Source organism: Lasioglossum baleicum, chromosome 14 (genome assembly GCF_051020765.1).
Source record: "Lasioglossum baleicum chromosome 14, iyLasBale1, whole genome shotgun sequence".
Lineage (NCBI taxonomy): Eukaryota > Metazoa > Arthropoda > Insecta > Hymenoptera > Halictidae > Lasioglossum > Lasioglossum baleicum.
Window position 1 is genome coordinate 4,684,996 of NC_134942.1, and position 20,981 is coordinate 4,705,976.

Sequence of the window (20,981 nt, forward strand, 5' to 3'; positions counted from 1 at the left end):
TACCAAGATCATATCGGTGATTCGCTGAAATTTAGATCAGAAATTCGCTCAATTCGGTGAGTTAGGTTGTACAGACTCGAGTAAAAGTTCGACGCGATTAATTCACAAAGGCGGATCCAAGGTTCAGTAGTGGATCGTGATTTCGCGGCCCCTGTGCTTCCGCGTTTAACCTCGAACCGCGTCTAATAATCTTCAATATTTACCAGACACGTCTGGACAGTTTCTCTTTCACCGTCTACGAAATATACAGATCGTTATAAAACATTGGTGGTGATATAATTCGTTCGTGAGGCGCATAGTTCTCGCGAAATCACGAAAGCGTGTTATGCGCCACAGACAGTAGCTGTAACAGTCGTTTGAAATTTCCATTTATGTGACACAGAGTCGCACACACGTCCAATACACAAATACGTAAATGTCAGTCATACGGTTTAGCAGATTGGTGTAAGTATGTGACCGGGTGCAATTAAACTGTTTGAATTAGGGAGACAAAATACTACATATATCGTGTTGGCGGTCGGTATCTCAAGGAACTGTTGCTGCATGTATCTATGATGGAGGGTCACCAGGTATGTAAACCCGTCCAGGATACCGAAATTTATCGCGATTCGTCGATTCACTGTAATGTTTCATCAACATGTTATGACTCACTCTTTCATGTGGCAGTTGAAATATCTGTGGCTGTCAGGAAAAACGCCGCATGTCAGAATTTCAAAAAATTTTAGTCAATGCGTTAATCGAGCTTCATAGTATAGGCGAATATGTAGGCATAGTATATAAACCTATTTACCAGAATAAAGGCCATGAAAACAAATTCGAAAGGCTCAGAAAAATAATGCAATTTAACCAATGACCTACGTTCAATTCATTCGCATAAGACAAGATTACAACAATTACTTGTATCTTACCATTGTGATAGATCCATATCCGAAGAATACTACGTGAATAAGATCCATTTTCATATATATTCTCTGTATTATCACTATGCAATTGTATAATATTGATTAACAAACTTTACTCGATAGCTGTAACACTGGTCACGACACAAGACGTGATATTGACGGCAATGCTTTGTTTTGGAACAACTACTTAACTGCGACACGGTCCAGAAGAACAACACAAGTCCAGTGGACTTGCGTCGTTTTACCTAAAGCATTGTGAATTATTACTGTTGTTTCTATTATTATTCACGTTAATTATACAAATATGCAATATCATGTAAAGTGAAAGAAATATACACTTATATTTTAAAAAGAAAACAAGGAAACATCACTAGAACAACAAATTTAATGATCCAAACTTTAAACAGCAATATCTTGGAAGTGAAAGTATGTAATATGCGGCGTTCTTCCTTACAACCACAGGTATAATCCTGTGCGTTTTTCTACTTCCAAATTCTCGTATCTGATTTCTGGACATTTTTCGTTTAGGTAAGGGCACTGTACAACTTCACCGGGGAGCCAGGAACAGCAGAATTGTCCATTGTGGCAGGAGAACTACTGACTGTCATGAGGGACAACGTAGGAGATGGTTGGTGCGAAGGCTTCAATCAAAGCGGAAAATGCGGGCTATTCCCAGCGGCCTACGTTCAAGTGGTAGAGGCTGCGGCACCTGCGTCGAGTAATATCGATTTACATATTGTAGAATCCTTTGTTTTAAGCGCATTAACGATTACAACGATCAAATGCTGTAGGTGCCATGACATCGTCTCAACAGAGTTCCGGTGATTTTTGGGACGACGATTGGGACGACGATTCAGAGGTTGGTCAAACGCAGGCCTACGTTCCTCCTCAACAACAACAGCAATCGCAACATAATATACAAATAACGCAAGAGCATAGTACTAGCGATTATGGCGATGCGTTCTCTATGCAAGCCATGAATTTTGCGATACCCGAAAGGCCTATACCCAACGTACCAAAGAAGAACAATAAGTTTTCTACGTTAATTAAATCGGGAGAGGATGGTTTTTTATTAGGAATGAGAATAATGAATGTTCCCGATAGCGAGAAAGTATATATCGAGGAATTGGAAGGTGGACAGTGTAGATGGTCTGAGAGAGGGGACTCCTATAGCTGCGTGGTCACGTCTCCTAAAAAGGAATCCAAGCTGAAGGGCCTTAAAAGTTTCATAGTCTATCAACTCACACCTACGGTATTTAAATGCATTCTCCATTGCTCTTTCTACTTCTGAATTATTTAATATACAGGGTGAACCACGAATCGTGACCAGTAGAGATTACTCAGTTATTAGCAGTCCGATCGAAAATGTTTTTATCAGGTATAGCATGGTCTCAAGAGAGCTTTCACTCTCTTTTTTCATGATTTTTCAAGGTCACCTTCAATTTTTTGCAAATACACCTATGATTTCTTTACGCCTATTTCTTAGAGGATGTCAAGGTGAATTCGGTAAGTATCATAACATAAAAAAATTGCAAATCATAACATAAAAGAGTTGCAAAAAATTGGTTTTCTAATTCTTTTTTACAAAAAATTTGCTATAATCATGTGAAAGCTCTCTTGAAACCATGCTATACCTGATAAAAAGAACAGAGTAATCTCTACTGATCACGATTCGTGGTTCACCCTGTATGTGGAATTAACGTTAGTTCTCTATAACAGTTTAACAACATTCAAGTTTCAAGAAGATACAAACACTTCGACTGGCTCCACGAACGTTTGGAGGAGAAGTATTGTTTCATCCCCATTCCACCGTTGCCTGACAAGCAAATATCGGGAAGATACGAAGGACATTTTATAGAACATCGACGCTCGCAACTGCAGGAGTTCGTTGATTACGTCTGCAGACATCCTGTGTTGGCGCGTAGCCGTGTTTGGGAACACTTTATAACTTGTACAGACGAGAAAAGATGGAAAGCTGGCAAGAGGCAAGCAGAGAAAGACGAGTTATTAGGTGACAATTACTATCATGCCATTCAATGCCCTGAAACTCCATTGGACGCTATCAAAGTGGAGATACAGACAGATGGTTATAGTAGATTCATAAGCTGTCTAGATCCTGTAGTGAATAAATTCATGGCTATGGCTGTTGATCAAGCAAAAAAGAATCAGCATCTCTATAAAAGAGAATTTCAGAAAATCGGCCAGTCTTTTATTTCTCTGAGCATGGCGCTCGATGTCGACGATAGCTCTCGAGGAAATCTGACAAATAACGCGTTGAAAGTAACAGGCGAAGCTTATAACGATATAGGCAAGTTATACGAAGAACAATCGAAGTTTGATTGGGAACCGCTGGCAGATAAGTTTCATATTTATAGAGGAATCATTGGTAGCTTCCCGGATGTAATCAGTATACACAAGGTAAATAAAAGAGATGTAGAATTTTCATCTGTAAATTTTAATCGACCGATCGGTTTACTTTTGCAGGGTGCTGTTCAAAAGAGGAAAGACTGCGAAAGACTAGTGAGCGAACACAAAATGGAACCCCAGAAATTACGAGAGCTTTCTCATCGAACGGATGTAATAGCGAGAGCACTTCTCGCCGAAGAAGCGCATTTTCAGACAGAGCAAGAGATACATATAACTCAGGCCATGAAAACACATCTGACAGAGCAAATTACGTTTTATCAGAAGATTGTCGATAAACTACGAGAAGCTTTAAATGCATACGAAAGCTGAATTTCATGCTTATCACACGATACAAGAAGAAAGATTTTTGCTCGGGCATACCGTTCCGATTATAAATTTATAACATTGAAACACGCGGACATTGCTTTAAAGAGCGTGAATTGTATAAAGTAAGGACGTGTTGAATCGTGCACGTGATTCAATATTTGCGGATACATTTTGTATGTACATTATGTTCGATCACTGATAAGATCTGTTTGATGAAGAATTGTTCATATTGAATTCTAAGGATTCAACAGCTTTTCTTTTCAGATGTACCAAAAAGTCATATCGTATATGCGTATACACATGTGCACATATACATATATATATATATATATACATATATATATACACATATATATATCTAGTATATTTTCTATTTATAGTATTTTCTCATGTCTAGTTCAGTTTTTAGACTCGAGTATTGTCACACTTGATTAATAAACAAAATCCTACTAAATCGGACCAGGAAAGATAGTTTGCAGTTTTCAAAGAATACGTATTATTAAGGATGTATAGTAATATATATATTACGTGTTAATATTAATATTAATCTTCTGTGGTCGCTACTTTTAGAAATTGAAACATCTACCGTATATATAGATGAATTTTTTCAATATTAATTTTAATCGCGGAAATCTCATTTTATAATACAATTATATACACACAATATCTACTTTATGCTTTGTTACGTGATATTAACATATGCTTGAAACGTAAGTTTAATTTTACATTATATAGTACATATCGGTAAATTATTATACATTAATATTAGCGCTAACAACTAAATCTGAATTAACAAAAGCACACAGTAAGAATTTATATTACATGCATTCTATAATGAACGTAAAGTGTCTCTGTCAATTTTATTAGTTCCTCGTATATATTACAGTTGAAAATATCTTGGTACAATATCTTTAATAAGCATTTGTATATAACGCTATATTGTACCGAAGTATGATAAATCATAAGATGAATAACTATGAGAGTAATGGCTTCACTGAACATAAAATCAATTACATGTGTAATAAGTACAATGTGTATAGAATTATATAATGTAAACAGTTTTCATTTAACGAATTATCACGATGCTATATGATTAATCGCCGAATTTATGTTAAAAGAAAAAGATGAACTGAAATTATTATATATATAAATACAAGCTATCAATGAAGAATTATAAATTAAGGCATTTAATGACTAATACTGTGAAAGTGATTTGAATAAAAACGGCAACTTAATTTTAAGCGCAAACATAGATAATTTTGTAAATCGTTATTTTCATCATCATCGTCATTTTCATCGAGCATGTTTTTCTTTTCTCTTTCAAAAAGGAGTCTTTTATCTTCTTTTTACAGATTATGTAACAAAAAATAACTGTGTGATAAATGTAACAAACAAAAAAAAAATGAAATCAGCTATACATACACATATATATGTTTTTCATATTTATCAACATTCCACATGATGTAGCACCATAATCAAGAAATTGATAAAAATTTGTTGAACTTGAAAGTTCAGTGAATGATGTCTATTTTTAATAATTCTCATAATCACAAGCCAGCTTTGTGAACAAGTATTTTTTTTTTAATAGAAACTTCGAACCAGTAATTTTTACCAGTTTCTTCCTCTTTTTCTCAATGAATACTGATACATTGGCACTGTAAACTAGATCAATTTTATTCTGACTACCAATATCCCTCGTCGTAGGTGTGATGGTAGATTGTGTCGTTAACTTTCTAGAAGCACTAGAAGTCTTTTCTTAACATGTACAATTTAACAATGAGACATTCGATATTTATATATATATATATATATATATATATATATATATATCTCCACATGCATAAATTCAAGCATAACAATTACAAATTTTATGCAATCAGAGAAGTACAATAGGAAGAAGTTTGTTCCTGTATTAGTTAATAAATATATTGGAGTATAGGCAAATATATAGGCAACAATTGAAAGTTTGTTTAATCAACAGTACATTCTTCTAGCATTTTCTCTCTTTCTCTGTCTCTCTAGAATTCTTTTATACTCTTCTTCTTTCACTCTCATACACACTCTATCAGTCTGGCATTTTTATATATTGTTTTTCTTTTTTTGTTTCAAATAAGACTCTGGTTACAAGACATATTATTCATTACTATTTAAAATCAGCTTATCTTTACATCACATTTGTAATGTTCCTGCCGATATGTTTATTCGTGTGGCGCGGTCTTCTTCCACTTCATTTTTTCAGGGAGGAAAATTTTTCAAAATCGAAGCTACATAAACTACTGTTTTTGTTTTAGAATTTTCAAATAATAAGCTCATCACTAACGCACAAACATCAGCATAAAACATGTTATTCGTAACGAACTCTTATTAGATAACACGATGTTGGTAATTTGAAAAGATATATATATATATATCTGTTTCTCTTCGATTATAGGATAGAATTTTGAAGTGTATTATTATACAAGAGAAAGTGGAAAGTGTGACGAAGAATTTCTCGACAGAACAAAGTATAGAATCAAGCGGTTGTGTAATTTCGAGGGAGTAATATCTAAATGCAATTTTTATTAAAAATATTTTCCATTTATGTATATATATAATATTCCTTCTTACTCTTCCACCATCGTGTCATCCAAGGCACTTTAAGAACGACGTCTTACTAATTTGAATTCAAGTATTATAATTTTGATACGAAAGCATTTCGATAAAAGAATGAACGATCATCGCTGCTTTTATCTTATTCGTCACATTATATGCATATAATGCATATTGCTAATTTTATGTAACACTCGTTTCAAGAATAATATAATTAGCTACCTTATAACTAATATAATTATTATCGATCTGAAAATCATTTTACAGCGTTAAACGAGTTCCTCCAACTTTGTTCACACTTTGCTATACGAATAGTGCCCGGTATACGGACGGATGTCTAATGTGATAGTGTCCAAAGTTACTATCATATTTATAGTTATAGCTTTATAAGTTAAAGAGAAGAGAAAGTAGTAATAGTAGTAGTAGTAGAAGTAGTAGAAGTAATAGTAGTAGAGTAGTGGTAGTAGTAGTAGTAATAGTATAGTTTATAGTAAAATGTGTGCCCGCTCGATAAACAGCAATGATTCTTGTTTTACGTTAGTAAATAGAATATTATGATTTCTCATTTCAATTGATTATATACGATGTAAATTTATTTAAAAGCACGTTTCAAAGGACACGAAAAACATCGAACTGTTTTCCTTTTTAGATACAATTTCATACGCTACATTCTAGATCGTTTCCTTCCTTGTTCACTCGTATAACGAAGCTTTTAAATGTATATGTAAAAATACTCCAAAACGCTAACGTCGATTATACCAAAAAATCATTGTACACAGTTCAATTAAAAGGACTGCTCCGTGTGTCAATTAAAATTCTTAACATTCATCGTTTAACATTAATATGGATGCGGTATCGAATGTAACCATAACAACATTATTTATCACAAGATCGCGGTATTATTGCACTCGACTGCAATCATTATTATAAAAAAATAAAGTAGCGACTGTGTAATAAAAGTATATTCCCCAAGCGTTTCGTTTAAAGTACTTTGTCGTATCGTGTTCAATGTACTTCAGACATCGCGATAAGATACAAATATAAACAGCTATCATGGTATAATATCAACTTTTGCAACTTATGCGATGACATATCACTCTATATGATAATTTCTCGATATTATATAAAGAAGTATTAAATACAAAAATAGTTGTATTTTCACAATGTATTGATGGTGTTTAGTTACACATTTACATAAAAAAAATGTGTACATTAATTAATGATGTACACTCTCTTTTCGCAACGTATAATCTGACATAGACGATGAATGGCTTAACTATATTCAAACATCAAGTTTGTGCTTTACAATTTTTATCATTCATGTTTTCATTTTCTCCGTATTATTTTAGTTTTCCTATCGTTCAAAAGTCAAGCAGAAGTTCGCGATTCCGAAACAAGTATAAGTATAATATGCGTGAACAATAAAAAAAAAACAAAAACAACGAACATTGACTCGGTAAAGATAGTTGTCGTGCGATCGCTCTCAAGAGACCATGTAGAAATCGAAAAAATCTGAAACTACATGTACATTGTATGTAATTTGCTTTTTATATTTGCATCTTGCAAACCGACAAACGGGATATAGAATACCGTGTATAGATATATTATGTACACGCTTGCTGAAATTCTTTTGTTAGTGCAACGTATCGTTAAAAAGTATATCTCAGTACAACAATATATATACGTTATGTATACACATTAAATGTAGTCCAACAGATCCGGTTTAAAGTTTCTTAGACGTGTAGTAATATCACTATATGTATAACGAAAAAGAGTATACTGCGCACAGAATGTACATTTCGTAATGCAATGCACTGTACATGGCTGGGTATAAACACTCGTGTGTTCGTCTATGGTATAAAATCAAAATAAAATATATTACACGATTCGATTATCAACGAAATATAAGAAGAATTATCGATAATAGAAATCAGATCTTATAGAGACTCGCGACACGATTCCGTGCAGCAGGATCTCATCTAGCAGCAATAGGTAGGAGCAATTCTGTTTCACGAATAGCATTCTCGCTAATTATGTCTTTTCATTTTTTTTTCTTTAGTACCTATCAAAATGCTACCTCGAAAAGTGCTACATTCCATCGGACCATATGCTCTCCAGATGTATATCGGGCAAGAAGCTGTATTCACGAAGTTTCAAACATATATGCCAGGATATAATGAGACTATTACCTTGCAAAAAATCGTCTAAACAGCCACTACTCGTTATTCCAAACTTTATAAAAGATAAAAACTTGTCGTTGTACTGTTTTACATTTAGTCCTTCTCCTTGTTTTATACATATTCGCTTAGATTTGACCCAGCAAGATAATTTTCTTGAAAACTGTCATGAAATCCCCACACATTCTCTCTTTGTGTGTGTAAAATGTAAACGTAAATTGAACACACTACTATAACGGTGTATCTTACTCGATCAAATCAACATTATTAACAGATCGTCACGGAAAAATCTCTATCGATGGCTACAAGTATTTTGAATCTATTGTTTTTGATGTAATGTAACGTGATGTGTATATATAGATTATATACATAATATAGTATATATTTTCAACACAGTGAAACCTCTATTTACGAGTATCCGAATAGACCCAACCAGCGAAAATGAAAAATACTCGGAAAATCGCCTTATATCGCGCGGGCCGTTACATAGGTCTGTATTGGTATTGTATATAAATGGTGGTAGACCGTGTCACAGGAGAACCACCGATTAAAAAGCAGATTAGCTGGAATTCTATACAAACCTCTGCCAAAATCGAAGTAGCATTGGCGAGAGGGTGGAAAAGAACGCCATGTCCAACGGCTTCTCCTCGGAGAATTTTCTCGTAATTCGCGAAAACGGTTCGCAGCGTGACTCAGCTTTTTTTGTATTTCCGTTGCTTTCTAAGATACGACATATTCGTTTGGAACAGAGTAGACAGAGCGGTGCGTGTGCTACCCCACAGCTTGAAGCGTTTGTTGCGCACGTATAGTGGTGAGTTTGGAGCGGTTGTAATTGGAATGGGACTGGGAATTGGAATGGGAATAGGGTTTGTGGTCACCAAGCTTGATACAGGCAACGATGGCTCAACTGTTTGCTTCAATTCAGGTTGCTCTGAGGCTCCAGTGATCTGGCTTGGTGACTGGGGTTGTTGGATTGCGATTGATCTGGGTATGGCGTGAGGTTGCCGCTGGAGGGGCCTGTTGATCCTGGTCCCTCTTGTTGCTGGCCGCTGTTGAGCGCCAGTCGTTTCATTTGACGAATAACCGTAGTTGCGTGATAGGCTTGCTGCAACCATGAGAGATGAGGAAGACTTCCCTACGGAGCCTAGCGGGCAAACACATACAATCAGCAACCAGATAATCGTTCAAACATACTAACCTTCCACCGAGATTTGGCGAAATTCTTTCTAAGTTGTTCCGATACAGTACCATGGATATTTTTATTGCTAGCCTCGTTGCCGGATATCCTGGAAAAATTCATTCCACAATTTCCACATCAGAATAAACATATATACTATATGATATGATACATATTATAGAAAATGCTCTCCTATCAACACGTTTCTCGCCGTTACCATTCGAACGATATATACGCCCTTTAAAACAGAATAACTTTTTTATAATTGTAACAAACGACCTGATTTTTTATAATCAATTAGAAGCACTGGTTTATAAAATGATGTGCAGAAAAGATTTTCCAAAAAATTATAATTTACGAAGTTACATGTAAAAATGAAAAAGCCATTTTTTTAACTTTTTTATTAGGGCCCTTGATGAAAATTTAAAATATATGTTTTGTAGATCTATGTTAGTTATACACATGCTGAAAATTTCATCGAAATCGGTTGACGCAGGAAAAAACGACACGCATAGAAAGATGTATAATTTTGTGGATTTTAAGCAGAAACTGATCAAAAATCGTGTAAAACTACGATTTTCAGCATTTTTAATCGCTTGTAGCTCGTGTGTATGTTAATCGATTTTGACGAAATTCTCAGCATGTGTATAACTAACACAGATCTACAAAACATATATTTTAAAGTTTCTTTAAGGGCCCTTATAAAAAAGTTTAAAAAATGACTTTTTCATTTTTGCATGTAACTTTGTGAATTATAATTTTTTGGAAAATCTTTTTTGCATATCATTTCATAAACCAGTGCTTCTAATTGATTATAAAAAATCAGGTCATTTGTTACAATTATAAAAAAGTTATTCTGTTTTAAAGGTCGTTCGAATACTTTCGTGAGCCACTGTATACGAATAAAATAGGGCAGGACTCGTGTGAAACACGAAATTCATTATAGTTTCATTAATGAAACATTTGTGACCAGCGATAAACGTGTTAAGCGGATTCGTTTGTTGATTCTTTCTGTTCGTGTTAAGGAATTAAAGTCTTTTGTTTACTCGAGAGGATATTTTATCATTTTTATGCAGGGGGATTATGGTAATTTTGATCATCAGCATGTAAACACTGTCCATTATTGTGTACATCTGGGAATATAATAAGTATCCTTAGAATGTGTTAAGTTAATGGATGACAAGATAAATGTAATCTTTTTACTTACTGAATCCCATATATTTATACTTTATTATTAAACAGAATTCTGTTCCTGTAATATCTTTATCGCTTGAATTTGAAAATAGGGTTTTCGAAGTGTTCAGAGCTATGAATATTCACAAAACTTTTATAGAATGATCCTAATTTGTCTGTATAACTGCATTATTATATATATATAGATTTATATAGAGAAAAACAAAATGTAACTTCAAATGACAAATTACGTGAAATATTTTTGAAATCTTACCAGGGATGTGCAAGGGCTTGCTTGCAAGTATAGCGTTCCTCGACATTGACGCATATCAACTTCTGAATGAAATCCTTTGCAGAATCACTGATATCGTTCCAGAACGGCGAATCAAATTCAAATTCACCTATAACAGTCTGGTTAGCTCTTTGCTATAGAGTAGACGACTTTTTGTAATTATAAAATATTTCGTTTAAATGAAATAATTTATTTGGAAGAAATACTGTTAGCTTCATACTTTGCGCAAGAGAAACATCAATCTGTACTTCGAAATTACACAGTGAGATACACAATACCAAATTCTTTTCCCTCTTTCCTCGTTTCCTATTTTCAGAATTGAAAACTGGCACAGAGGTTTCAGAAAAAGAAATACGATCGAACACATATTATCATTTACTTACTACACTAGCGTGTATACAGCAGCATACAAAAACTAGAATAATACCTTGAAAATGAAAATTTCAAGTTAATGTACTGCCGCGTGTACCGTCGATCCTAAAAGTAGTAACTAAATCGAAGTGAAAGTATAGTCCTTCCAAATGCCATAAATTTCCTCCTGAACATGATCGTATTACCTTTTATAATTTGTGCGAATAAGACAGCATCGTTCTCGTCGTAAAACGGTGGGTAGCCACATAACAGGATGTAAGAAATAACTCCTATGCTCCACACATCGACGGCCTTGCCATACGGTTTCTGCGCTAAGACTTCTGGAGCTGTGCAAACAAATAGATTATTATTTTTCCATTGTTTTCCCTATAATGTACAGGGTGTTAAGAAATGTTTGGTCTTGGCAAGCATAGGCGTATTCTACATCTTCGGATCGATGGAGATCTATAAAAAAAAGTTGCCGCACAATTGTCCTTGACTTTGAATTTCACGGTCAAATTTTTTTATTGTATTGCATTCTACGCATCACGAGGATAAAAAGTGTCAAAGGAACTATGGGTAAAAACTCAACCGTTTCGCCAAAAAGTGCGTCGTATAATTCGTGAAGAAGGTTTCCGACCTTTTAAAATCCAAAATGTTCAAGCACTCCGAAATATTGACTACGATGTTCGAAAATGTTTTTGTCAACTAATGCTTCGAAAGTTGCACCGAAATCAGAATTTTTTAAAAAATATTATTTTCACGGATGAGAGCAGTTTTTCTAATCACGGTTTCCAAAACAGGCAAAATGTTAGAATATGAAATTATCGAAACCCTCATGCCATGATACAACATTTCAATCAAGGACGTTTTTCAGTCAATGTGTGGGCAGCTATTCTAGGAAACAGAATTATTGGTCCTTATTATCTTCCAAATCGTTGAACAAGTGAGAATTACCTTACATTTTTACGTTCACGATTGTTGACCGATCTGCGTCTTATTATACCGCGTGAGAGGCGTCGTTTTACTTATTTTATGCACGATGGAGCACCACCACACTTTAGTCGGCCGGTTCGAGACTTTTTAAATCAAATGTTTGGATCTAAATGAGCAGGTCGAAGACCTGCACCAATTATATGGCCTCCGCGATCGCCCGATCTAAATCCATTAGATTTTTTCTTATGGGGAGCGGTAAAGGAACAGATATATAAATCGGGGCACGAAATAAGAACTGTGGAAGAATTGAAAATTCGAATAGAGCATGCCTTCCAACATTTACGAAGTATACCGAATTTACATCACCGAGTTATAAACAATATTCAGAACAGATTAGAGACCTGTTTGCAAAACAATGGTGGCCATATTGAAGCTGGCAGTCAAGCTCGGCTATTAAGAAATATTAATCAGAATGGATCGGTACTTTGGTCAGCAGAAGAAATAGAAGATGAACATCTTTCAAGACTTAGAAGGTAATATTGATTATGTTAGATTTCCGATAAGCAGCAGATAAACAACAATAGTAACTGCATGCTTCATTAGTAATAACTCTACTATTATTTTTTATGAGAACGGTTGAATTTTGACCCATAGTTCCTTTGAAACTTTTTATCCTCATGATGCGTAGAATACAATACAATAAAAAAATTTGACCTTGAAATTCAAGGTCAAGGACAATTTTGCAGCAACTTTTTTTACAGATCTCCATCGATCCGAAGATGTAGAATACGCCTATGCTTGCCAAGACCAAACATTTCTTAACACCCTGTACATACAGTGACTCCCACTAATATTCGGACACTCTTAAAAATACCATAACTTTTTTAATATTGGAATACACGACCTGAAATTTTTGGAGAAGTTAGAACAGTTAGTTTGCTACACAACGTGACAACATTTTTTGAAGAAAACTGCAAGTTGTCGGAATTGCAGAGAAAATACTGAAAGTTGTATTTTTCAACTTTTTCATGTGGGCCTATATGGAAAATTTAGAAAACACGTGTCGGAGATCTGTATCAATTAAACATATTCTGAAAATTTCATAAAAATCGGTCGACGTTGTAATGAGCTACAAACGTTTAAAGATGGTAAAAATTGCAATTTTTCACGATTTCCGGCCTCTAACTGCAGTAATTCTAAGGATTCTTAAATCTTTCAATGCCTGTCGTTTTTTCCCGTATCAACCGATTTCTATGAAACTTTCACAGTGCATATAATTGACACAGATCTACAAAACGTATTTTTTAAAATTTCAATATAGGCCCGCATGAAAAAGTTGTAAATTGCAACTTTTAGTATTTTCTCTACAATTCCGACCAAATGCAATTTTTGAAAAGATTTCTTTTCACATCCTGCAGTAAACTAATTGCTCTGGCTTCCCGAAGAAGTTCAAATCGCATAGTCCAATATTAAAAAAGTTATGGTGTTTTTAAGTGTGTTCGAATATTAGTGGGAGTCGCTGTACATACGATATGTATTTCTACTGTTTCTTACCAACATATCCCGGAGTACCGCACGCAGTCTCCATAATACCGGAGTCTTCCATTTTCGATAGACCAAAGTCGCTAATCATAATCTTACTGTCTTCGTCTGGGCTATAGTACAAAAGGTTTTCAGGTTTTAGATCTCTATGCACGACACCCTGTTCGTGCATATAGTCCACAGCTTCGAGGATTTGTCTTATTAAACCCGATGCGTCCTTTTCCGTGTAGGATCCTTTCTCGACGATCCTATCGAATAGTTCTCCGCCCGTCACCCTACGGAAATAAAAGAATTTTCAAGTTTATACCAAAAGGTAACTTTCTAATAGATACAACCAAAATTACTACTTACAATTCCATAATTAAATAAAACTTTTGCTTGTCCTCGAATGTTTCCAATAACTGAACGATATTCGGATGTGTTAGCCTATAATAAGGGAATAGTTGGATAAATTATTTTCATGTTACATTTCCACATAGAAAAGTATACAGCTGGTGAAACATTTTACCTTCTTAACACTTTGATTTCATTTTCTAAAGAATCTTCTTTCCCTTTCAATGCTTTCTTGTCGATAATCTTCACCGCGTACATTTGGCCAGGCTTCTCCTTACTTTCTGCCAAGCGTACTTCAGAAAATGCACCCCTAAAATATAAAGTTGTACTAATCAAATTACAGATAAATTGTGTTTATCTTAATGTTCGCTAAACTTTTCATAAAATGTGTTTTTAATTTTAAATACCGGATGATTGAAAGGATCTACAGCACGTGAATCGATTACGATAAACTAGCAAACCACACATTTCAATGCAAGTGTGCTTATGCAATTATTTCCAATTGCTCATTAACCGCAATATGTCGTGTATTCATTTCCAGACTGTTTGCTTAATGACTGTCTGTATGTAATTAGTTCCAGCATACTTTGATAAACAAATACCGATATACAGGGAATTCATGAATGATCACATTATATTTTTACAGTAACATTTCTATGAACAATTAGATGGAAAATAGCAAGTCTAAAAATGAGCAATAAACCAAAGGCAAACACGGGAAGTTGTGTAATTTCAGATAAATGAAATAAAAATGAATATAGAACAGAAATAGGAGTATCGCGAGCATATAGTCAAGCATATGTATGTATGGAAATGAGCGAGTAATAAAGTAGAATGTAAAACCGAGTCCATTTCTGGACTGTGAAGCCGAAATAAATAAGTATATACTACAAATAGAACATTATCAGTGTTTAGTACAGCCAGTGTTCATCGTTGATATCGCTGGTGACATAATATATATACGTATACATATGTGAAATACTATTGCCAGAAATCTTGTATTATGTTAATGTGACACTTTCTCTTTTCTACATACGAGAAACCTAAAATTCAAGCAATGAAAGAAATTATTTTCGGTAAAATGCAAACGTTCGAGAGGACTTGGAGAATTATTTATATCATTGGCATAGTTTCGGATGGTTGATCTACGTTTATATGCGATATAATATATTGTAGATGTATCGAATAATATATGCATATATATGTATAATGTATAGGGTGTACGTAGATATACGTATATAACGTTAACAGTATTGTACACAAAATTTCTGCTATAAATGGTGGTCGACTTTACTGCATAACCCTAGGAAAAATATTTCCGTGCGGATGAATATTATTTATTTCGGAGGGTAATTGAAGATTCTATCGTGATACAATCTACATATGCAAAGTATATGTACATACGTTCCGAGCATCTCCTTCAGGACGTATTTGGTCTCGACGGACGGGGATTTCTCATCTTTTCCATCTTTTTTAATCTTCTTGTTCGGATCCTTTTTACCGAAAAGCGGCATTCTCGGTGCGTCTGCTGCCGCAGTATTTCACGGTTCCCGTTGTTGGTCCGACTTCGTTCGCGTATATTTCTTTGATCGTACAAGCTGCCGAGTGCTGAGCTGACAGAGACAGGTTATCTGCTCACGTTACGAAAATCGGCTGATCTTTCAGTTCCTGGTCCGTAACTCCGCAGGTTGGTTCCGTTGCGGTCAGTTGCGGTGGTTCTACAGTTCTTAGGCTCCGATCATTCGGCAGTGAGGAACGAAGAGGGGAAAGACGATCGTCAAACGCCTCGTAAGATCATCGTTTGTCAGTTGCCGAATGATCATGAACTCTCGACCTTTACGCACGTAAACGATAACGCACACCCGTGTATTCACTTGCTTGTACGACGCTCCACTTTGACTCTTAGCTTCTTTGCTTATTGGTATTCGTATTCGTATTCGTGGACCGTGTTTGACACGTACTCGTTCCGCGCACTATTTCGCTACCGAAACGCTCTATTCCGCGTCGCTTGTATCGGGCTCAGGGTCGCGGCCTCGCGCCCTTGCTGTACACCCGAGACCGAGAGACTATACAATCAGATACCTCCCACGTATACGTGTGTATGTACATATACGTATACTGGCTCTGTATTCCGTCTACCCTGCTTTATCGTATAACCGCATTCCCTTTTATCGTTTCTAATAAATACATCTTAATTCACCGACGGATCATATTTTTATGGCGAATCTACCGATGTGATTCGCGAACTCACCGACAGAGGACTTCGAACTTGTACAGTATTCTCGCTTGTTATAAACGGACCCGTGGGAAACTATGCAGGGAAGTTCCTAATCGTTGTCATTCAAATTTTCCCGCGAGGAGTGAAACTGATACCACCATCGGCGTAGAGGTGAACTACGAATGAAGATATGTATATAGGGAGATCTTGTCTCTCCTTCAGGGCTGTGACAGAGAGGGAGATATGTCACTCGCAGGAGAGACAAAAGCAGAAATTATAAAGCAGCTTTATCTCTCAATGAATTTACAACTTCGTGAAGCGAAAAAGCAATATTTTTTAATGATTTCTGTATTGAAGTATTCTCTGTATTATTCCGGATTCTCGTACAAAGCCCTTTTTTGCAATTTTGCTCTTAAAACTTTATAAACAATATAATATATAGAAGAAGAATTTGCATTATTCGGCAGCAGTACTTAGCAGTTGTAGCTTTATGAAAAATATGTTCTCTCCACTCGGAGAGAACGTAACGTAACAGGATAGCGAATAAAATCTTTCTTCTTATGTACGCTTTTCTTCGTCTATTCGAAAATTTCCAAAGTTGCATACTTTTTTTACTGTCATAAAACATTTTATTGACCGTATATATTTATTCGTAAACAATAAATATATGTATATATGTAGGATGTATATGGGCGATGCGGTTTGATTCCGTCACCCCTCAATTTTTTCTTACGATACTGCTGGATACCGCAATATTAGAACCTAACTTTCATCTGTCGATAATAATGCGGTGGAAGCACGTCGCAGCAGCGGATCTCAAACTCTCCCCAGTATTGTGTCGACATCGACATAGAGTGCATTGCAGGAGAAACTCTTGTCGGAAGATGAGAAACACTGAAACGGGAATGCGTTTCCAAATTATTTGTAAACATTTAATTTCACGCGCAAACGTTTGTTCGTTATACAAAATCACTTAGTGATAACTATAGACTGCGGATCTTTATGCGAAATAAAAATTCTCTGCATCGATTGCAAGAAATAGAAACTAATAAATTGAATGTTTTTCTCCTTATATAGGGTCCACTAAAGATTGCTGTACCATTTTATTCAAAATATTGTTTACATTATTAAATATATGTCGGTGTCTAATCAATTACTAAACATTTCGATATTGTATGGGGTATTAAAAGAGAAGATATATATATATATATACATGATTGAAAATGTATCGACATCTTTAATTTTTTGAAAATTTTTAAACAATTTTGAATTTGATCTAAAGATCTGCAGTAAGTATACAGCTCAACAAAAAGCAGAGTTCAAGAGTAAAGGCTTAGAATTCTGTTTGCATTACCCTGATAACCAGGCCTGCCGAGGGATAATCCTACCTAGAGCTAAGAATTGGCCCGTTCCGAGCTGCGCTATTGTTCGAGTTGCTCAAGGTGGGATTAACTCGATTTTTGCCTGGGATTCTCCGCGCGTATTAGTAGCTATTTTTGCCGTCTAATAGCGGAGGGCAATAGCAGAAGGCAAATTGAAGGCAAATTGAAGGCAAATTGAAGGCAGCCAGCCGGCCGAAGCTGAATTTGTTTAAGAGGGCAGTACCGTCGAGTCGTACTGATGTGATGATGTGATTGGCGAATATATAACAGATCTGGGCGACGCTGGCTCGAAAAACACATGTTGCTGCAAGTTGCAGCCTGTTGCAGCCTGCAACTCCTTTGTCGGAGTGGATGACGTGGGGACTGGAACTGTCTTACTGAGTGTAATTGAGTGTTACTGAGCAAGAGAAGGTGAGAAGCAAAGAGGATTAGTCAGGATTAGTTGGGATTAGTCCTCTTCAGTCCTCTTTGGTGAGAAGCAGCAACAGCAACATGTATTTTTCGAGCCAGCGTCGCCCAGGTCTGTGCAGGTCTGTATAATAAGACAATCCTCTTTTCAACCATTTTCAACCAAGAAGAAATGCGGTGAGAGCAGCACTGTACTCGAGCGATTCACGGGAGGAGTTACGAAGAAAAGCTGATCATCCAGAACCTGTTTATCAGATTTGTCCTGCAAATCATCTTCTGTGTTCGCGCAAGTCAAGGTTTGTAAAAATTTGACTAATAGTTGACTAATAAAGAAAAATAATCAAACTAAATGAAAAAATATAATATTTATTATTTCCTACTTCATTCATTTATTATCCCTTCTGATATTGAGTAGTCTGAATTTAAAATTATTAATATTTAAACATTAAAATAAGTGTATAGTAGTCATAAAAAAAATATAAATTTTCTTTTCCGTCGAACGACACTTTTTTTCCATAAACACATTTCAATAAATTTCGAAATGTAATGAATTGAAATTGAACTGTAGAGAAAATGGTATGGCAATGCAATTTTTATAGTTTCCATCTCTTGCAATCTATGCAGACAATTTTTATTTCGCATAAAGATCCGCAGTCTAAGAAAAATAACATAAATATGAGAATAAGTAAAATTTGCATGTGCACAAAATGTGCATCTGTGCGTAGTGGGGAGCTGCCGCGCCTGCGCACGACCGTATGCGTTATTCCGAACGACACGCTGATCGTATCGATTGGTGTCGATCGATCTTCTTCCTCGTGCGCTCGATTACTTCGCTGCTGACATCTGCCACATCAGTGCGAACTACCCTCACCGACGATGCGGCCCTGTAAAACGATATTAGCCAATCAGATCAGTAGACGCGACGGTACTGCCCTCTTAAACAAATTCAGCTTCGGCCGGCTGGCTGCCTTCAATTTGCCTTCTGCTATTGCCCTCCGCTATTAGACGGCAAAAATAGCTACTAATACGCGCGGAGAATCCCAGGCAAAAATCGAGAATTTGGTTATCAGGGTAGTGATGGGCATTATCGACTAAATTCAACTATCGACTAATTACTATTTAGTTACTACATACTATCGAATATTTAGTCGATAGTTTTTAGTCGACTGAAATTTCGTTTTAGTGGTTATACGTCTAGATTGCGGGCTATAGTCTATGCCTACGTATAGATCTCATTTCTCACTCACTCTTACAGCATTGTACTGCAGTGCTCACTCAGTATTATAGGCACAGTAAGAGTAAATTGGGGTAAATATACCAGACAATAATTAAATAATTAATAATAATAAAAATAATTTTTAATAATTCGATATCGCTAATGAGTGAATGTATTTGATAGTAAATCTTATAAAATTTATTCAAAACACCCGCCGTTAAAATTCAACCAATAGCTCGATAGTTTTAAGCGACTGATTCAGTAACTGAATTTAGTCGATAGTTTTCAGTCGTTTACAGGTTATTCTCGTATTTACTCTTATTCTCGATGTTCGCTAGTTAAATGAATAGTAGGACAGTATGGGACAGTACAGAGATATTAAATTTCGTGATTGAATGATTTTGTCTTTATTTAATAATAAATTCATACACTATGTTATAAATATAAATGTACACAATTTATTTATATCGCATATATAGTTTATATTGCATAAATAGCAATAAGATTTTAACATCCAATATGAATTAAAGTATTGAAGTATCTATTACATATTTCATTACTTGCATATTTGCACGTCCTGTCATAATTATGTATTTCTAACCTTTTCGTTTCATCGTCTGACACTGACATTTGAAATTTCAAGATGGCGACGTGTAAACAGTCGACTGAAAATAGTAACCCCACCACTACTAAATTCAGTCGATAGTTTAAAAAATCAGTCGACTGAAAATAGTAGTTGAATTAGTGATGGGCGCAATCGACTAAAAACTATCGATTTAGTCGATAGTAGCTGTTACTATTTTCAGTCGACTAGTTTTACTAAACTATCGACTGAATTTCGCAGTGGTGGGGGTTACTATTTTCAGTCGACTAGTTTTAGTAAAACGACTGAATTTCGCAGTGGTGGGGGTTACTATTTTCAGTCGACTAGTTTTAGTGAAACGACTGAATTTCGCAGTGGTGGGGTTACTATTTTCAGTCGACTGTTTTACTGAACGACTGAATTTCGCAGTGGTAGGGGTTACTATTTTCAGTCGAATGCTTTACTAAATCAGAGGTTACCTCTCTGACTGAATTATCGACTGATTTATGGAGCGGGTAGAGCTATATATCAACTGAATCGATCAGATTCAATCATGACATTTACTATCTCTTTACTATCCTACTATCAATTTCATTAGCGCTATCAAATTAATTAATTCATAATCCTCATTTCATGAACTGAATCCGTCCCTCGGTGTCAAATTGACACAGTAGTAAAAAAAACGATAAAATAACAAGTAGGTGATTAATTATTTTTCGATGTTTTTTTAGTCAAATTGATGAGTTAAAATTTACATCTTAAGTTTTTCGGTTATGTGTTTCTTACAAACAATTCGATATTTCGAGAAAACTGTCAGATTGACACGAGGGACGGAATTCAATTGTTCTACTACTAAATATTAATTATTACAAATATTCTCCGAAAATATGAATGATTTATGCATTTCATTTATGTTAATAAAATATTTATTACATTTAGTACAAAATTGATATATTATTATTATATTTA

At 35.2% G+C, this 20,981-nt stretch overlaps 2 protein-coding genes across 5 annotated transcripts; one reads left to right on the forward strand and one right to left on the reverse strand.

Moving 5' to 3' along the window:
- Positions 1-48: 48 nt before the first annotated feature.
- On the forward strand, positions 49-5,062 carry Sh3px1 (sorting nexin 33-like protein SH3PX1). 2 transcript variants are annotated; one of them, XM_076438673.1, is made up of 6 exons: positions 49-569; positions 1,026-1,328; positions 1,431-1,620; positions 1,694-2,154; positions 2,622-3,320; positions 3,387-5,062. In XM_076438673.1, the coding sequence occupies exons 2-6, from the start codon at positions 1,290-1,292 to the stop codon at positions 3,636-3,638; spliced, it is 1,641 nt and encodes a 546-aa protein (XP_076294788.1). In that variant the 5' UTR covers positions 49-569; positions 1,026-1,289; the 3' UTR covers positions 3,639-5,062. The 2 variants fall into 2 exon arrangements, with proteins under 2 accessions (XP_076294788.1, XP_076294789.1); XM_076438674.1 differs by lacking the exon at positions 1,026-1,328 and having other exon boundaries at positions 52-444; positions 531-569.
- A 624-nt stretch (positions 5,063-5,686) lies between these two features.
- On the reverse strand, positions 5,687-16,456 carry Camki (Calcium/calmodulin-dependent protein kinase I). 3 transcript variants are annotated; one of them, XM_076438677.1, is made up of 8 exons: positions 15,610-16,456; positions 14,381-14,515; positions 14,224-14,298; positions 13,885-14,147; positions 11,601-11,741; positions 11,026-11,152; positions 9,650-9,687; positions 5,687-9,545 (listed from the first exon to the last, which is right to left on the reverse strand). In XM_076438677.1, exons 1-8 carry the CDS (start codon positions 15,717-15,719, stop codon positions 9,094-9,096), a joined length of 1,341 nt encoding a protein of 446 aa, XP_076294792.1. In that variant the 5' UTR covers positions 15,720-16,456; the 3' UTR covers positions 5,687-9,093. The 3 variants fall into 3 exon arrangements, with proteins under 3 accessions (XP_076294792.1, XP_076294793.1, XP_076294794.1); XM_076438678.1 differs by lacking the exon at positions 15,610-16,456 and adding an exon at positions 14,613-15,052; XM_076438679.1 differs by having other exon boundaries at positions 9,182-9,506; positions 9,600-9,687; positions 15,610-16,444.
- Positions 16,457-20,981: the final 4,525 nt, after the last annotated feature.

Coding starts and splice junctions, on each gene's coding strand:
- Sh3px1 (XM_076438673.1), top strand. CDS start 1,290: ATGATCCAAACTTTAAACAGCAATATCTTGGAAGTGAAA. Junction 1,329..1,430: donor GCAATATCTTGGAAGTGAAA/GTATGTAATATG, acceptor TTTTTCGTTTAG/GTAAGGGCACTGTACAACTT. Junction 1,621..1,693: donor GGCTGCGGCACCTGCGTCGA/GTAATATCGATT, acceptor CAAATGCTGTAG/GTGCCATGACATCGTCTCAA.
- Camki (XM_076438677.1), bottom strand. CDS start 15,719: ATGCCGCTTTTCGGTAAAAAGGATCCGAACAAGAAGATTAAAAAAGAT. Junction 11,742..13,884: donor CGGTACTCCGGGATATGTTG/GTAAGAAACAGT, acceptor TTGTTTGCACAG/CTCCAGAAGTCTTAGCGCAG. Junction 9,546..9,649: donor TAGCAATAAAAATATCCATG/GTACTGTATCGG, acceptor TTTGCCCGCTAG/GCTCCGTAGGGAAGTCTTCC.